General features: G+C 36.1%; 1 protein-coding gene across 1 annotated transcript in view; it reads right to left on the bottom strand.

The window, feature by feature from the left end:
- Window positions 1-1,014: 1,014 nt before the first annotated feature.
- The window catches only part of chat (choline O-acetyltransferase), a 38,114-nt gene continuing 21,172 nt past the window's right edge, over window positions 1,015-17,956 (bottom strand). The window contains exons 6-15 of the mRNA XM_002933913.4: window positions 17,207-17,387; window positions 14,925-15,102; window positions 13,903-14,072; window positions 10,311-10,411; window positions 9,526-9,654; window positions 8,669-8,791; window positions 7,276-7,417; window positions 5,741-5,803; window positions 2,632-2,769; window positions 1,015-1,902 (exon numbers count right to left, since the gene is read on the bottom strand). Of these exons, the coding sequence (XP_002933959.1) occupies window positions 1,645-1,902; window positions 2,632-2,769; window positions 5,741-5,803; window positions 7,276-7,417; window positions 8,669-8,791; window positions 9,526-9,654; window positions 10,311-10,411; window positions 13,903-14,072; window positions 14,925-15,102; window positions 17,207-17,387 (1,483 nt within the window). The 3' untranslated portion in view covers window positions 1,015-1,644. The remainder of the gene's footprint in view (window positions 1,903-2,631; window positions 2,770-5,740; window positions 5,804-7,275; window positions 7,418-8,668; window positions 8,792-9,525; window positions 9,655-10,310; window positions 10,412-13,902; window positions 14,073-14,924; window positions 15,103-17,206; window positions 17,388-17,956) is intronic.

The raw sequence follows: 17,956 nt of genomic DNA, 5'->3' as shown, positions 1-17,956 counted from the left end.
GTACTACGCCTTCCACTTTACCATCCTAGTATAAAATGTATTAATTGCTGCAATGCCCATGAGAGTATTAGCCAAGTGGAGTCTGGGGCATTTCTGTGCTACTGTGTTGATCACAAGAAGGTCACTGTAAAACAGCAAATGAAATTTATGTATACACATCTAGGCAGTTGTGTTAATCATTATCGGCTGTACTATATCCTCTAATGAACAGTGTCTGCAGCACCTTGGGTTTCGGGCAAAGGTCATTCTTTGCTATTTTTCTTCTATCCATATTACCCAATATGTTATAAAGTGTATATAAACTGAATAGAAGAAAATAACGCTAATGATATTTCAATATACATTTCTTAGTAACACTTAGTACCACTAATGAAAATGATTAATTGCTATGCAATTTCAAGTGCAATTGGTGTGTTTTTTCCCACAATGCACCATTTGCCCCTGAATTCTGGTGTAATTGCAGATGCAAACTGACGATTCTCTTGACGCAGTTGTGATGTGCATACAGCAGTTACATCAAATTTATCAGAATGGATGCAACTACATGTGTACTTCATCACAAAGGAGCACCTCGCTGAAGGGAAAAGTGCTTCCAGACAGAGCTCTAGGGTGTTTTGGAACCTGCACTAAAGGTGATTTTATTTAGGTTACAAAATGCCCCATGTGCAGTTACTCTTAGGCAGAGGACTTGGTTATTATTGCATTATCATCGCTTCTGTGTTTAGGCCGTATTTATTTGTTGGCTAACTTGTCTATTGTGTTCATAGAAAATACATTTTTATTAGGGATATACCGAATCCACTATTTTGAAATTTGGCCAAACCCCTAATCCCTATTAAGAAATTTGGGCAAATTCCAAACCGATTCCAAATCCTAATTTGCATATGCAAATAAGGTCATTGAAGGGTTAAAGAGGACTAGGTGCAAAACATTTTCAGTTTTCGTGTTTATGTGACAAAAAGTCATGTCATTTTAAGGATTTGGATTCGGTTCGCCCCATCACATGGATTTGACCGAATCTGAATCCTGCGGAAAAAGGCAGAATTTTGCCCAAACCGGATCCTGCATTCGGTGCATCCCTAATTTTTATAAACTACTCCCAAAATGCCCAGCAGAAAAAGCTATAATGCCAATTTTTGAAAAGTGCAGGTGGAGCAAATAATATATGTAAATGCATTTAGGGTATTTATTTGTCATTTTTCTAAGAGGGCATATTTTCATATTTTCATGATTAGTTAAATTATTGTAATTTCTAAAATCAACCCCATGCTGAGATCACACGCATCTGTTATGATATTGCTTTAATTTTATTAGTCTAATTAATCTTCAAAAAATTTCAATAGAGGGCGTTGGAGTTTCAGGCACTGCAGCAAAGTTTAATGCCACTAATTACGGTGAAACTCAAATAAATGCAGTATGATTTTTTCTGTTTTTTTAAATGTACAAAAAAATGAAATATGTGTTATATAAAATAAACAAGTGGGCCTGATGTTGATTTATTTACTAACTGGCTCGTTCCTCGAGTTTTCCTAAAATCCGTCATCTGCACATTATTCCAAAAATAAGCAAAGATAACAGTCACAAAAATATAATTAAAGAAAATACTTTGACTATCCTATATTTTTGCATAGCAAAATAAAGCATTTATGGCTTGTGCCTGTTTTGTGCCTTTTTTTCCTTGACTGGTGTTTGGACCTCGCAATTACATTTTAAGCATAAGTCCCCCATGGCAAGGAGACTTTCTTCTACAGCTTTGGCAAATTTACTTGAGGATGTGTCTTTGCAGTCATGAAAGCTTGAGACGCAGAAGAGGATGTGTTCTGGCTGTGGATTATAACAACACCCATACCCATTTGGGACAACAGGGCCATAGCAGCAGAACATTTCCATTGTTGTTGGAACCTGAAAAAAAGAGCAACCACTCTTTTATTTTGATAAAGCATAAACTGAGCTATAGTGTGAAAACAATTGAAGCCCAAGCACTATTAATATGTTATGCATAATTGTTTTTCGTAAAGGATAATTAAGGTATATGACGTTAGATACATCCCCATTTGTAAAACAGCCATCACATGGTACAACTGGTTTTACTTATTTTACTATTCAGACCAGTCTTTAAACACATGGGCTGCATTATTCCCAGCACTTTTGGCTTTCAGGTACCTTTTGCTTTACCTTACCCTTGTGTTTTATCTTTTATAAACCATTTTTACTCAGGAAACATCCCATGCTAAGCATCTCTAAATAAACCGCTATGCTAATATTTCATTTAAAAGCTCCCCAGAGCATTCCTTTTATGATATACTATTTATTTTGGAGGTGGCAACTCCAGTGCCTCCTGTGGGAGGAGCCTTCACTCATCATTTAAGCAGTTAATGAATTGCACTCTATTCATTTTGTAACATTATAATGGCAAATGTTAAAGATATGGGGTACCTGTTACATTTTTAGATAATATTTCATATATTATCTTTGTTTTTGCCAAATATTAACTATCTAGTGCAGAACTAGTAAAGCGGAGTAAATATATTTTGGATTGATATCCAAGGTATCTGTGCAATATCAAAACAAATCAACTATTAGGGGTTAATTTTTCTTTTCAATTGAAATAAATGTAAAATGAACTCTTACCTGACTGGTAGAGAGGATGAATCGATTGCTAGTTAAGTACATCTCATCTCGAAAGAGCTCAGGAAGTTCCTTGAAATGCTCTTGTGCTAACTCCCTTAGTGCGAGTAAGTGGTTGTCTATTGCCATCCCAGTAATAGCCTGAAGAAAATGTAATAGAAAATATGAACTAACGTTAACTAGATTACATTTCACCTTCAGATTTCACCTTCAAGCTAAAGGAGAGGTTCTTTCTAGAAGATGACCTTAAAAGAGAATTTTATTTTGTGACCATCAGCTAATTACATTATTACAGCTCTAAACTTTTCCTCTAATCTTAAGGGTGGCTTCTGGTGTGCTGATTGTTTGTATGGAGAAAATGAACACCCTCCTATCTGCCTATGATCCCCTCTTATGTACTTGTACAGAGCAATCGTGTCCCCTCGGAAGCATCCTGGAGCAGTGTAGGTACACTTTTGTTGGGATTGTTTCACCAGTAATTAACTGCCTAGAATTATAGAACATAATTTAAACAGAGGGTGCCTATTATTTTTCTGCCAATATAAACTACAAGGGCCACCAGAGTAATATTTGTGTTTTTGCTTTTTCCATAGTTTCATTTTTCTATAGTTTCTCTTTAGTTAAACACTTGAGTACAGGTATGGGACCTGTTATCCAGAATGCTCTGGACCTGGAGTTTTCCTGATAAGGGATCCTTCCGTAATTTGGATCTCCATAGCTTAGGTTTGTTAAAAATCATTTAAATTTTGAATAAACCCAATAGCATTGGGTTTGCCTCCAATAAGGATTAATTACTGTATATCTTAGTTAGGATCAAGTACAAGGTACTGTTTTATAATTATTTTTTTAAAATTATAATGATTTACTATAAATGGAGTCTATGGGAGTTGGCCTTCCTGTAATTCGGAACTTTCTGGATAACGGGTTTCTGAATTAGGGATCCCAGACCTGTATAATGTGCCATGCAGGGTGTGCTAACATTGGCCTATGATTAAGTACCATGTAGGTACGAAACGTGTAAGGCTATCCAACATTATGAGGCACATTTACTAACCCACGAATCCGAATTGGAAAAATTCCGATTGGAAAACGAACATTTTGCGACTTTTTCGTATTTTTTGCGATTTTTCCGGCGCCTTTACGACTTTTCGGAAATTGTCGCGACTTTTTCGTTACCAATACGATTTGCGTGAAAAAACGTGAGTTTTTCGTAGCCATTACGATTCGCTCGTATCTTGTCGCGACTTTTTCGTATTGAATGCTCGTAAGCGGCGGGAGAAACTTTCAGACTTAGCATGATTTTGGAAGCCTCCCATAGGACTCAATGGCATCCTGCAGCTCCAACCTGGCCCAAGAAAAGTCACCATACTGAAGCTTGAATGAATCCGAATGTTTCGTACTCGGCGAGAAAGCTGCGAAAAAGGCGCAACTTTTTAACTCTACGAAAAAATCGTCAGATTTTGCGCAACTTTCGGAATGGCTACGAAAAAGTCGCGACAATTTTCCGAAAAATCGCAAAATACCGATCATTACGAAAAAAACGCAATCGGACACATTCGGCCCGTTCGTGGATTAGTAAATGTGCACCTATGTGTTAGCATAAATTTTGGATTTCCATATGGTCCCTTCAAGCTGAAGGTCTGGGGCATGAGCACCCGGGCCCATCTATACTATTGGTGAGAATTGAAAAAAACTTTAAACTTTTGACTTATGAGCATAGTTTTTTATTTTGTGTGTACTAACATTGGAACAGTCTGTCATTAAGCATAATTGTTCTAACACTTTATAAGAAGGACACTACTAACATTCTTCTAGCATAGAGCTGATGTGATTCTAGCACACCCTGTGTTGTACTTCATTGTATGTTCTTTAGTGTATGGATCTACACTACACTATGCTAATGGACATGATCCCATTACAAGGATAGTCTGTGGTAGCTTGTAATTTTTAGTTTATGCTTATTTAATTGTTCAGTGTTGCTTTTAAGGTGAGCAACCTATCACTAAAATATTTAAAAGACCAACAAATACTTTAACGCTGCAGTTTTGCATAGGATTATGCATATAATAATATCAAGCAGAAAGAACAAAATCTGATAACTCATGTACTAGTTCCTCCTACAAGACGATTCATGGCTGAAAAGATAAAAGTTTAAAAGATTTTTGCTTCATATTTTACAGTAAGGTTATTTTATCATATAAAAGGAGTTTACTCTGAGAAAAAAGGCAAGACAAAGTGTATTAAAAAAAAAAAAGAACAGGGTCAAGCAAAAAGCTTGCATGATGGTAGCTGCACTCATTGATTTCTATCCAAGCTCATCAAGGGAAATTGACTAATAGATGAAATGAAATGTCGTCCTGCCATGTAACATTTACAGTTTTCATAACACTGACATTTTGCAACATTTATCAATGTCATATCTGATGGGGAAACTGAGACTAGCTAATGTAATAAACTACAAGCCAGCACATTCAATGAAAATGTTTAGAATAAAATCTCAGGAGCTTAAGAGATTTCTGCAAAGAAAACTCACTCATAAATCCTTACAAATAGCACAACACAAGAGAATTAGCTAGAAGACCCAAATATATATCCCTTTAGAAAAATATAGCTATGTTGGACAAGGTATTTATTGTTACGTACTGAGGGAGATATATTTCTAGGTAAATTTAATACAGATATAATATTTCACATAAAATTGTTATAATTTTGCTTTTGGGCTGCTGTTAGTTGAACATGTTTAAACATTGTGGACCTCATCTCCTGGCATATGCAAAATTAAAAAAATACTCTTGTAGAACATTATTGTAGTGAACTAAACCCTATTTTAGAAAACAGGATTCCTGCGTTGACTCCCCAATACTGTACCTGATACCTTAAAAAGGCCCTCACTTCTTGTACCCTGAAATGTGATGTTGTGCAGATAGCAGCTGCCATATCTGGCCTCTTCACATACCATGCATGCATGTTGAGGCTTTCTATTTTAAAATACAGTTTACTTCTATTAAGTAAGGTATTATGTTATATGTATTATATGCACTGTTCCGTGTATTATCTGCCTGAACATGCCTGTGCCGTTTTCTCATCGGATCATATAAAATAATTTACTCACTTGAATTGTATATTCTGTCTGAGACTTTATTGCAGCCCTAAGGTACTCCATCTTCTCTATATTCTACAAATAAAAATGAAATAAAATGCAAGTCAGAAATGTAGCCTATAACATCAACACAATATGGTATAGTATATTTTAGACGTGCAAACTGGGGCTTCCTTCAGGCTGCTACAATTACTTGACAACCAAAAAGAATAAATAAAAAAACAATAACTAAAGCGCTAAGGATCTTATTTATATAAACAATAATGAAATATTGGTTCAATATTATTTATTGACAATGTATTTTTGACCCAACATGAAAATCCAACGAAAATCAGTCTTTAGTACAAAGGTGTACAGAAAAATTAAATAGTGGTTGGCACAGTTCTGAGTAATTTTGCTTTGGGGGTATTATGCGCTTATATTTAAGTCTAATAAAGATTGGTTGCAATACAGTGTCCAGGAATAAAGTCTTAGCCATAGCTGCAATAATTAATCACTCCTTACTGATATTAATGTGGATAATTAAGTAATTCCAAATCAAAATTATTAAATAGACCCCCCTTTTACAGCCGGCTATTCATCAATATAAGGGCGAAGGTCAGTGGCACACAACATTTGCCAGTGAAGGAAAGGTCAGTCTGCTCACATCCACTCGCTGTTTAGTGCACACTGACAGGCATGCCTTCAGCTGTCAGTGTGCACAAAGGGCAGATTTTGGTGCAAAAATGCATGCATAGTTTAACATTCACGAATGCACCCTGTGTGCTGATGGGCTGATGCTATGGTTCATTTTTATACACAACATTGTTGTTAGATGTTATTTGTGCAAACCATTACCTCAGTCTATTTTATATGATTTGTTGCTAGGCTCCAGTTTGTATTTTCTTGGATGCCATTTAAGTAAAGACACTTTTAAGCAGCACAATTGTTTGTGTACAGTATAAATAATGTCAATATGAGGATAGGTGGGTGTTATTATTCGTGACGTGTGTATAATTATTTTGGCATGATTGTGTAGCCTGCGTTTTGATTCCAGTGTTTGGATAGGTGTGTACAGGATGGGCTGTTGTCTGTGTTATATTTGTAAGGTATTCATCTGTTATTTGACGCTGTACATTATATTACTTTGTTTCTATTGGTGAATGCAAAACATGAGAGAAACAGCCATTATAAAAAAAGAGAGTAAATCCACAAAAATATGAAAAATGCTCAGAAATCCTAACTTAACATTTAAAATCCATGTTTGTACATTGTATCTGTTCTTACCCTATCAAGGCTACAGTATAACTACGGGTATGGGACCTGTTATGCAGAATGGATGGGACCTGGGATATAACTTTGTTATATCTTCATATCATATGTCTACTAAATTTAAACATTACATAAACTCAGTAGGATTGTCTTGCCACTAATAAGGATTCATTATATATGTTACCAGGTTTCTGGATAACTGATCCCATACCTGTATTTCTTTTTTAAATCATATCATTAAACATACATCTCATTTTTATGACAAAGATTTTAAGAAGTCTTTAAGGCTTTTTTACCGTTACTGTTGTTTCCCCATCAACCATTGCATTTACAAATGCTAGTGCTTCTGCAGTTGATGACCTTATGTTATCAACACGTCCCATTTGAAATCGCCGAATAGAAGCGCTCTCATAGGTTGGCACAAGTTTTCTGTGACAGCTACACAAAGATGCAAAGACTGATCATGTTTTATTCTCTGGTAATAGCAAGGACACTAATAAACAGCAGATATTGTTAAATTAATATCTGATATGTACATTACCCAAAAGGCCAGACCACAATGAAAACATCAATTTAGTTGTGAGAAACATTTGCATTAAAAGTAAAAGTAAAAAAAAACACCTTTGGCTCAACTGTAGTAATCCTAATGATACTAGTATGATTCTTGCCAGAAATATTTCGATTTTGTCAAATTCTAGATCCAGTTTCTAAATTTATTGCATGCTTGACAGAAAATAATTAATTAAATTGCTAATTTACCATGATATGTGTGTATAGACATTGAATTTACATGAAAACATGTCACTTTAACATGTAATTTTAATGGCATATTTACTAAAGTAGTACAAGTGCGAAATATCATCCTAGTCTGCCATGTTGTTACCAACAATGCAAAATTCCTTCCAAGAACTCCAGCATAATTGCAGAGGTTAATTGCAGCAATCACTGTAGGTGTGTGGAGGTTGTGGATGTAACTATTCACTGTATGAATAAGGCACAGGCCAAATGCACAAGATGATCCAGGTAGTGTACACCCCTCGCACACATGCTGTGTCACAGAGGAGTTAGTATCACTGTACAAATAGATTGGTATGCTGCATGAGATCTTGCCTATACAACACTTCTGCCATGTGTCATGTTGCTTAAACATTTCATGGTATGTCAAAATGTTGCATGACTCCAGAAATATCCTTACATCTCATTTGTAGCCCTTTTATACATCTATGCCATTTATACAGACACTTATCATGTGTTCAAAAGCTTTTGATTGTTTCGCTATCAAAAGCATAGTTCTATTTTCTCCTTTATGTCAGTGCAATAACCCATAAGAAACAATAATAAATTAGCTAGGCTCACTTGAAAGCTGTGTGACAAGTAAATGCCTAGCTGGTTGTGATATACTACTTATGTGCTATGAGTATAGAGGTGGAAAGTGCCTTCAACACAAAATCTTAACATGCTATGATATGTTTTGTAAAGATAAACATTTAATTTTGCATCAGAGGTATATCATAAAATGTCTCTTCCCTTTTATCATTTTCAGAAAACATTTTAGAAACTAAAACATGGATTTTGGGCATTGGTATTACAAAGAAGGAATGTGTAACCAAGTAAAAAACAACACAACTAATATACATCAAATAACAGTAGTATTACAGCTAATAGATTTTAGATTTTAAATGTATTTACCGGTAAAAAGCAAGTTGAAGTGCTACTTGAATGAAAGCATCAGGACTCATTCTTTGTTTCTTGATAAACTCTTTCCCGTAGTTCTTAAACTTATAAACAATGAAATCAAGATTGTTCACAATTCTAGAATAAAATGAACAATGTGAGTTATAGCTTGCTGCATGATGTCATTTAGCACCATAACGCAATTAAAATACTTTAATGCAAAGTATGTATCAAAATAGTAAATCATTTTGAAGTGGCTTGTCTTCTGTATTCTTCCTGCAAATCAGTAGTATAATGTATTTGTTTATCATAACAAATATTTATTAGTGCAGCTCTCAAATGAATCTTCTACCTGCTGCTGATTGTTAATGGTATTCATAAAAGTACTACTAACCTTTATATTCTGCCTGCTTGAAACACAGATGAAATGCAATTTGCATGGAAAAACAAGAAGCCATTCCTCATGCAAAAGAGAGTAGAAGCACAGCAAGCACATTTATTTTCAGACCCTATCTAGAGAACAGTTTTGCTCTTGTTAGATTAGTGTACAATTCTGTTCAGTAAATATAAATCCAAGAGAGGTACTACAATGGAAACTTATTATTTCAACGCTAATAAAGAATATTTAACTACATTTGACCAGTATTCCCAGAGATGCTTTGGTTTTTTTGTCCCTATTTTAAATGTACCAATCACTAACAAGTAACAGATTTATAGTAAAATGTTTTGCTAATATATTATTTTGTACCACATTTGAGTTGAACTAAAATGTAACATATAATTGTATCTCCAGGTTAGGATTTTACTGCTGAAAAGACTACAAAACTCATAATGGAAAAATCAGTTAATGTTTCCACACTTCTATACTGTACCTTTGCAGTTTGTTTGCTGAGGACGCTAAGTGCCCCTGAATTTCTGGAGAACATTTCCACCGAAGTCTTCTTGGAGCTGGTAACTCACTGACTGAATCTGCTCTCACTAATTTTTTGGGACTATTTTTCCTGCAAATAAATAACAGGTACTATAACAAAAACAGTAATTATTCTCATAATAATTCTCACTTGACAATTTTAGAATCTAGACCTCAACGACTTTTGTAAAATTCTGCCTGGCAGGATTTTTGATGTCATTGTGCGAACTGAACTGTAGTGATTTATTCAGGACACTGAGGGGACCCTGGCCTAGTCCGGAGGTTGCTTGGCTCCAGGATTCCCCTCTATCAATTTATAAATAGAAGGCAGGGCAGACCGCAAATATACTAAAGTGCAAGGAGCACATTTTAAAGCAAGAACCTTTAATACTACAGGCAAAGTGCTTGGACAGCAAGTGCAATTTTAGATGTACATGAGCCCACTTACTGTATATAAATGAAATGTTACTTTAGATACACTGTGCTTTTAAAATGTCTGTACAATGCACTTAAACAGGCTGCTTGGAACATAAAAGGTAAGGGTTTTTTTGTACAGTTTTCTGTAGAATAAAATACCAAATGTTGTAAAATGAATTATATATAAATAATTAATAAAGGCATTATGATATCCATTAACTGATCTTGTTTACTTCAAGTATATATAGTGCATCATATTAATCAGATTCCATATAGCCAATCTTTTTCTTCCACGTATGAGGATATGTTTTTGCCAACAGGTAGACTCACATATATTTAAGGAGGTGTTCTGTACATTGTACAAGGACGATTCCATCAAATGGAGAATGCTCACAAATTGTACCGCAGACTCCATCGCTTCCCACGACAAACTAAAAGCAGACAGAGAAGCGTACAAGCTAATTCATAGTGTCTAAAGAAACAAGTACAGTGACGTTAATTCTATTTAGTTAAGCACTCCTTACAAATTTTAAACTGCCTTTATTTTAAGTAATGTTGGTACATGTATGGGTCCATTATTCAGAAACCCATTATCTAAAAAGCTCAGACTTGCAGAAAGGTCATCTCTCACAGAGTCCGTTTTAACCAATTCTGTTTTATAAAAATGATTTCCTCCTTCTCTGTACAAATAAAACACTACCTTTTACTTGATCCTAACAAAGCTACATAAACCCATATTGGTGGCTAAACAATCTCAAGTTCTTTAGCAAGCTTAAGGTTTATCAGAAGTCCAGGCAGATGGTGGGTTGCATGGAGGCACCTGAAACCCCACTAGTTTGCTTGCCATTTAATTGGTTGCAAGGCACAGGAGAGTCCTATTGCCCCAATTGCATCTGCTTAGTGCAATCGCCCCGCCGCGTCTGCCATCCCGCCGGCGACTTACATGTTCGCCGGTGGGATGGCAGGGGGAAGGCAACTCGGGGAGATTAGTCGCCCGCGAGCAGGGAGTTTTGCCGCGGGCGACTAATCTCCCCGTGTACCAGAGCCCTAATGGGAGTGATTTTCACCCCTGAATTCTTTGGCGTCTTATATTTGGGAAGTTTACTAAATCTCCTTCAACAGAGAAATTAAAACCTGCAGTGCACTACATTTCAGCCAATACACAGTTGAACATGCAAGCTTTAAGTGATTTGGGTATACATACTGTAAATCAGTGACCCTCAACCAGTGGCTCGTTAACAAAATTTTGCTCACCACCCCCTTTAAAAGCAAGCTCCTCATTTGAAGGCAAGCTTTGGAGACTTAAATATACAGGTTTACTTTAAACAGAGCGTCTTGCAGGCTACCAGTCTATATGGGGCTTATTACAGTCCTTTTTTGGCAACCCCTAGTAACATATTTATTGTGGATGTGGCTCCCCAAGACTTCTACTTGTGGCTCATGGGTAAAGTATGTTAGGGGCCCCTGACCTAGATGGTGGTGGAAGGGGCATAGGTGATTGGGGTATGAAGATGGCATGATGGCCTACTCATTTATATATAATGAACCTCTCGCATGTAATGTATGTTAAAGCGCATCTTGATATCATTCTGGGGCATGCACATCTGCAGTTACTCAATATGCTGATTGGTGTGTTCATCGGCAGGCTAATTACCTAGCAGTTACAACTCTGCAACATGTTTACAGAGTGCTTTTGTTATCATTAACAACTCAAAAGTCCCTACATGATGATGATGCACACACACTGCAGTTCATTGCATCAGAAGCCAATGTACCTGTCTGTATGTTTATGGAGTGTGTGTGGAACCCACTCAAACACAAAAAGAATATATAATAATGAATTCTACTCCCAACTGGCATTATTAACTTGGGAAAAATTAGCATAGGATCCCAGCAACCAACAAGGATAATATTAAAGAAGATGTAAACCCCAAAATAATATTTTGCCTAATGTATGTATGTTACAAAACAATAATAAAAGCAATAGGGATGAATAAAACAATTGAATAGAAAACAATATAAATTATAGTTACACAATGTTAAGTGCTAAGTGTTCAAGAGACAAGATAAAGAAGGTCCTCACCCTGCAGAGCTTACAGTCTCATTTTAAGCAACATGCACATATGGTTTTAATTTGTAAATGTAAATGCAATTAAAGAGATTTTTTTAACCAGTGCCGAGAATAGCCAGCAGCAGACAGATTCTGCGTTTAATAGCAATTGCAAGCACTGAAAATGTTACAATTTTCTTATTTTCTGTAATTTATAGAGCACTGACAGATTTCCAAAGCACAGTGGTATACATCATTTAAATCAGTTGCAGCACCAGTGGAGCTTACAATCTAATGAATGTAATTGGGAAAGTTGCTTAGAATTAATTTTTCATTCATTCTTTCATTCATTTTTCATTATTCACCATTCATTGTTCACCTTAAATGAATATAGAAAATGTCAACAGGAAAGTAAATAGGAAGAAATTCCCATTTTAATAGATTTTCCCATTTGCTATTTTTAAACACATACACACATGAAGCTGAAGGGATCCCACATTCCGTTGATGGAAGCAGATGGATGGGTTGTTTTAAATGAGTTCCCCAATGGCTTATAAGAAATGTTGTGAGAGAGTTTGTTTCATCCAGTACATCTGGTGCTGTCTGAGAATGTTTTATTTCCAAAAGTTGGACAGATCACATAATGCTAATGAGGAAAAACATTAAGGCATTTAGAGCACCAGTATAATATCTTCGGCAATCACTGATATACAAACAGAATAATATGGTGATGGTTAACATCCTGTCAACTGTTGAAACTGACTAATACATTTAAATTACACTTCCTAGTATTTAGAATGATACTGTTTTTACTTATGTAATTGCTCTTAATGTCCCTGGATATACCATACAATAGGAACATTCTCATTAAAAATTGGATCAAAGGAAAACTGTACCCACAAACAATGTAGATCTCTAAAAAAATATGTTGCGTAAGACAACTCATATGTGAAACCCTGCTTCATCTAAATAAACCATTTTGATAAAAATATATTTTTTGAGTAATATGTGCAATTGGATTCCTTTAAAAAGGCATCACTACTGTGGCCACATACCAGGCCACAATTAGACATACTGTAGTTGGGATAATTAAGTGACACCTTCAATGATAGTGCTAGATTAGTAGGGGAGTAAAAGGGCTTTCTTAGTGCTTTTTAAAGCCCTGGCTGGACTTGCCTCTAGCACTGAATTGCACTCTCTACCATGCACTTCTAAATGACGAAAGAGTTAGGAGATGAATGCAGTGTTAAGAAATGTAGGCTGTCCTTCATTCATGGGGCAAACATAGGTTTCTGCACTCCACAGAAAGCTGTGTCCATTCTTTTATAAGCAGGGCTCAAAGAACAAAGAACGTGGTGGATTGCTCCTGTTTTTTGCACTTTGGACCCTTACCTCCAGGTAGTAAATGATTATTATGCCACCAGTGCAAAAGGTAATATTGAAATGGTAAAATTCTTTATATGCTAGCATGATGCAGAGCTCAGAACTTTTGCTAGCTATGTACTTAACTGCAGCAAATATGGAGCTCTCTTGCACCTTATGGCATCTGGCATTCCTTAGCCTGCATGTCTGAATGGCATACAAGGTGGTATTCTAGGGGGCATACCCCACCACTCACCCCGGCTGCATGCAGTGCTGCTGAACGCAGGCATTACGTAGAACTGTATGCTCCCCTAACTAGGTGAATGAAAGAATTTGATCTAAAATAATATATCAGAGATCCCTGTTAGAATACCACAGATATTCCCTCCCATATCCAATCTTCTAAACAGGTTCTAACTAATTCTGATAACTGGCATATTGAACTAGTACAGGCAGATTAGCACAGTTAGACTGATTTTTTTTAGTAGATTTAAATATATATATATTTACCTGCATGGGTTTATCATACCACCGGTTGCCTCCATTCCTACCAATTCCTCCTCCATGAAGTAACTGCAAAGCCCTGTTGGTGTCATTTAACTCCATCTTTGTTGGAGCATCCAAACACACTATGCACATGCACCGTTCAATCATATCCAAAGAATCTCGGTTTGTTGAATCTGTTAGAACAAATTATTTAGCATAAACATAAGTGTGGAATAATGTGGATTTTTTCAATGAGAAGATTTACTTTCAGTTCAAATTGAACACATTCTATTACACATCTATCTTATCTATTTTCATTCAGCATCCCAGACTTTAAAATGAAAGCTGCCTGTCTTTAACATTTTAAATGGTAGCTTGCTCAGCATGTTTGTCTTAGGAATGTGGTGTGTGTCACTTGATGAATCCTATATCTCATCTTATTTTTGCATTGCTGTTTCATCAATCCCAAAGTTCAGTGCAATCTTTAATTTAGGTTCACTTACTGCCATTACCTTATAAATCAAGGATATAGATTCAGGTTGACTCAGTCTTTGATAAAGTATCATCCATAGCAATATATCTTTTAGTGAAGATGATAGATTACACTGTCATTGATGAGGGAGGATCATATAGTACACAACAGAAGGTGAACTGTCTACTGCTAAAAACATTTTAGTTGTGGTGTTCCATGTAAACCATGTGAAAATCCAAATATTATACCATGACCACCCATATGAACAGGACTTATATATTTTCTAGACTGTCAAAATGACTACACTGTCTATTTTACCTTTAGTTTTCCTCCTCTCACAACCTTAGCACTAAATTACTAGATGCCACGCCACCTTATACATTCCAGTTTGCCCTTAATGACACCAAAATAAACCAGCTATAGTTTGATAATATAATGATTGTGCTTAACTTTTTCTCTGCCTTGTATTTTAGGGTGTGCCCCATGTAGTGTCCCTAGAGTACTAGATGCAATTCCCATAATCTGTTTATAATTTGAATAATTATCCAAGGATAATGGGGTGAGGATATCAAACCTTTCATGAGGGTTTCTCGTGCATGGGCCCACTCAGCTCGCCCATCTGATGTTAATAAGCCTATTGGAGGAAGCATCTCTTCTTCATTCTTTGCCATTCTGTCAATTTTACACAGCTGGGTAAACAGATCCCCCTCACTAAGACGACGGAAATTAATGACAACATCTAGTACAAAGAACTGAAGGCCAAAAAAAAAATAACATTACTTAACGTGATCAAATAATTCTGTATTACATTTAACTTACCATGTTATAGCACCAATACACATCATTTGGTTAAATGAATGTTACTATATTCTCTGCAGAATTGATACCAATTGATTTATAACGAATATTTTTTTAAAAAACCCAATATAGTAAGGGCAGGAGAGTAACTATAGAAGATTCCAACCCTGCAACTGCTTGGAGGCCCAGGAGTTATAGGCCCAGGTGGCACAACAGTTTCAGTATATGTTTCTGAAATATGTATGTGAGGGCCATAATATGATTTTTGCTCTGGAGTCCAAATAACCTTTGGTTACATCAATGAGTAAGATTGCTCCTTTATATAAGTGCATTAGTATAGAATATTCTGTTAACATGTTTTTAGTAGAAGGCAGGTATTTTTCTACTAGAAAATTCATGCCGCACATAGGGTGAGAGAACAAATTTGAACCAATGTTTGGGATGTCCATACAGTTACAGGAAAAGCTAAAATTGGATTTACCAGCTCTCATTAAAAATTTCAAGGAGTATATTTATAGCGAAATACTGTATTTTGATATATCATTCAGGAAAATACTACAGTTGCTGATATATGATTTCTTGCATAGTTTGGTATGCATGCCATTACCAGACAAGCACAATATGGTTCATTTAACAAACACGCAGATGCAGGTGATAGAGCACCAAGAGATCCAAACTGTTTCTGCTTAATTTTACCCAATACTTGTGCCTGGGACATTGTTATGCTCTGCACCACTCACCAAATAAAAGCAGGAGATAAGTACAATTTTCCTTTTCACTATGTAACCACTTGGCAAATCCCAAAATAGTGGATTTGGTGCATCCCTACCGATTACAGATAGCGCTTTATTCATTCTGAAGGGCTGCACCCACAGACCTTTAGCATGGGGCAGGGTGCAAAGTATGAAAAACACGCCAACTTCCACCTGTTTTTGCATTTTGCACTCTGTTCTACCAATCGTAAATTTCATTGCTCTAGTGGAATATCTGCTATTGTCATGATATTTTGAAAACAATTGAATAGTTTGTTAGCTATCCAAACAAGACAGAAACAGAATTTGGAACCAGATGCAACAGAGGCAGATAAATTTCCCACAAATAATTTATAATAGTAAAAGCAGGCTGTATACCGAAGGCAGTCAGACTGACACACAAATACAATAGTTTATAACTGGCAAGGCAGGCCATAGACGCTCAAAGGAAACAGGCTGATTGATAAATAAATCATGTTTAAGACATGGTGGTAAGATACAGAATTTCAGATACACAAGAGACATGCAGACTAATACATCATTTATAACAGTTAAGCCTGGGCACAGTCTCAGTTGTACACAAGGAGAAAGGCTAATAGACAACTCATTTGTACTTTACAAGGCAGGACATTTACAATAGAGAAGGTGGGTCATTTTGAATATTAGAAACTTGCCCACAAGGGTCACAATGTATCAAATGGAAGCTGCCCTGCAAAATGGCGTGGCTGGGCACTAGCACAAGGAAAGCTTGTTGTTTATTATCTCGACCAGGCTCTTAAAGCATCTTTGTGCACATGTTATGAGGCATTATGATAATGCAAACATCTAACCATTATACAAATGAACAAAGTTAAATAAAAAAGGGATGTAAAAAAATAGACATGATAATAGGTGTAATATGTCCCCTTGGTCAAGTAACCCAGCCAGGTAGCATTTACTGTTATTTTATCTTAATCTATCATATATTTGGACAGTGTATTAGTCTGTAAATGCATGCTTTGTTGTAGGGCACACCATTTGGAAGACCTGATTGGGTAATTCTGGGATTTTAAGTTTCTTTTTGGTTATTGGCTTGTTTTGGGTAAGTCTCTAAATGAACCCAGAGAAGTCACCCTAACTGAACAATGGACAGTTAATTTAATACTCCGCCTATAGACATTTATTGAACCAATGGACTTTGGGCAAGGGAGGGGTTGCATTTTTGCTGGATCTGTATAAATTTGGTGTATTTGTAGTATATATACCATAGTACAGTATGTATAATATAATATATATAACATATATATATATACTACAGCTTACATACCTGATTGTTACATGCAACAATAATGTGTTCAGGCTCTGGCATAATGGTGCTTTCCTGTGCCACCAAAGTGTCTTTGATGGTTCCTGGAAGGCGGTATGAAGAAAAGAGACCATAGTACTGTTTCATACACATAGGTTGTCCTGAAAGCTGACCCCGAGCAAAATCTACAGGCAGAGCCTGCCTAAAGAAAAAACATATGAGTGTTAAAATATAGGGCATCTGTATATCTGCAAGTGCGATATCAAAGTGCAATTTCAAACACAAGTGTTTTTTGTACAATACATGCATTTTACACAGAATTCTGGTGTCACTGCAGTTGCAAAGGGTAATGCTCTTGACACAATTGAGCTGCACCTTCCACAATTGCATTTGATTTGCCGAAATTAACAGCGTCAATTCTAGTGTTTGGTGTGTGAGTGACATGTGCGCATATTCTTTCAGAGCAACTTAGCTGCTCTGGGTCACACAGGGCATTGAGTATCAGTGCTCTATTCGGAACAGAAGGCAAGGAGCACTAAGTGGCCCTTTAATGAAAGTGGTGTTAAGCGCAACTGGCTGCAGGGAAATTTTAGAGACAGCAACTGCACTTGAAGTTGTAAAAGAGCCCTTAAATGTTATCGATGCACATTAATAATGCCAGATTCATCTCTTATTGCATGCACAACATAATTATAATAGCTGGAGTAAGACTCTCTAGAACTACAAGCATTCATTTGTAATGAAGTGAAATTGTTAAAATGTTCTTTCTGA

The sequence above is a fragment of the Xenopus tropicalis genome, chromosome 7, assembly GCF_000004195.4.
Source record: "Xenopus tropicalis strain Nigerian chromosome 7, UCB_Xtro_10.0, whole genome shotgun sequence".
NCBI classification, from domain to species: Eukaryota; Metazoa; Chordata; class Amphibia; order Anura; family Pipidae; genus Xenopus; species Xenopus tropicalis.
Note: the sequence above shows the minus strand (reverse complement) of the source record. Positions and strands in the feature narration are given on the sequence as shown.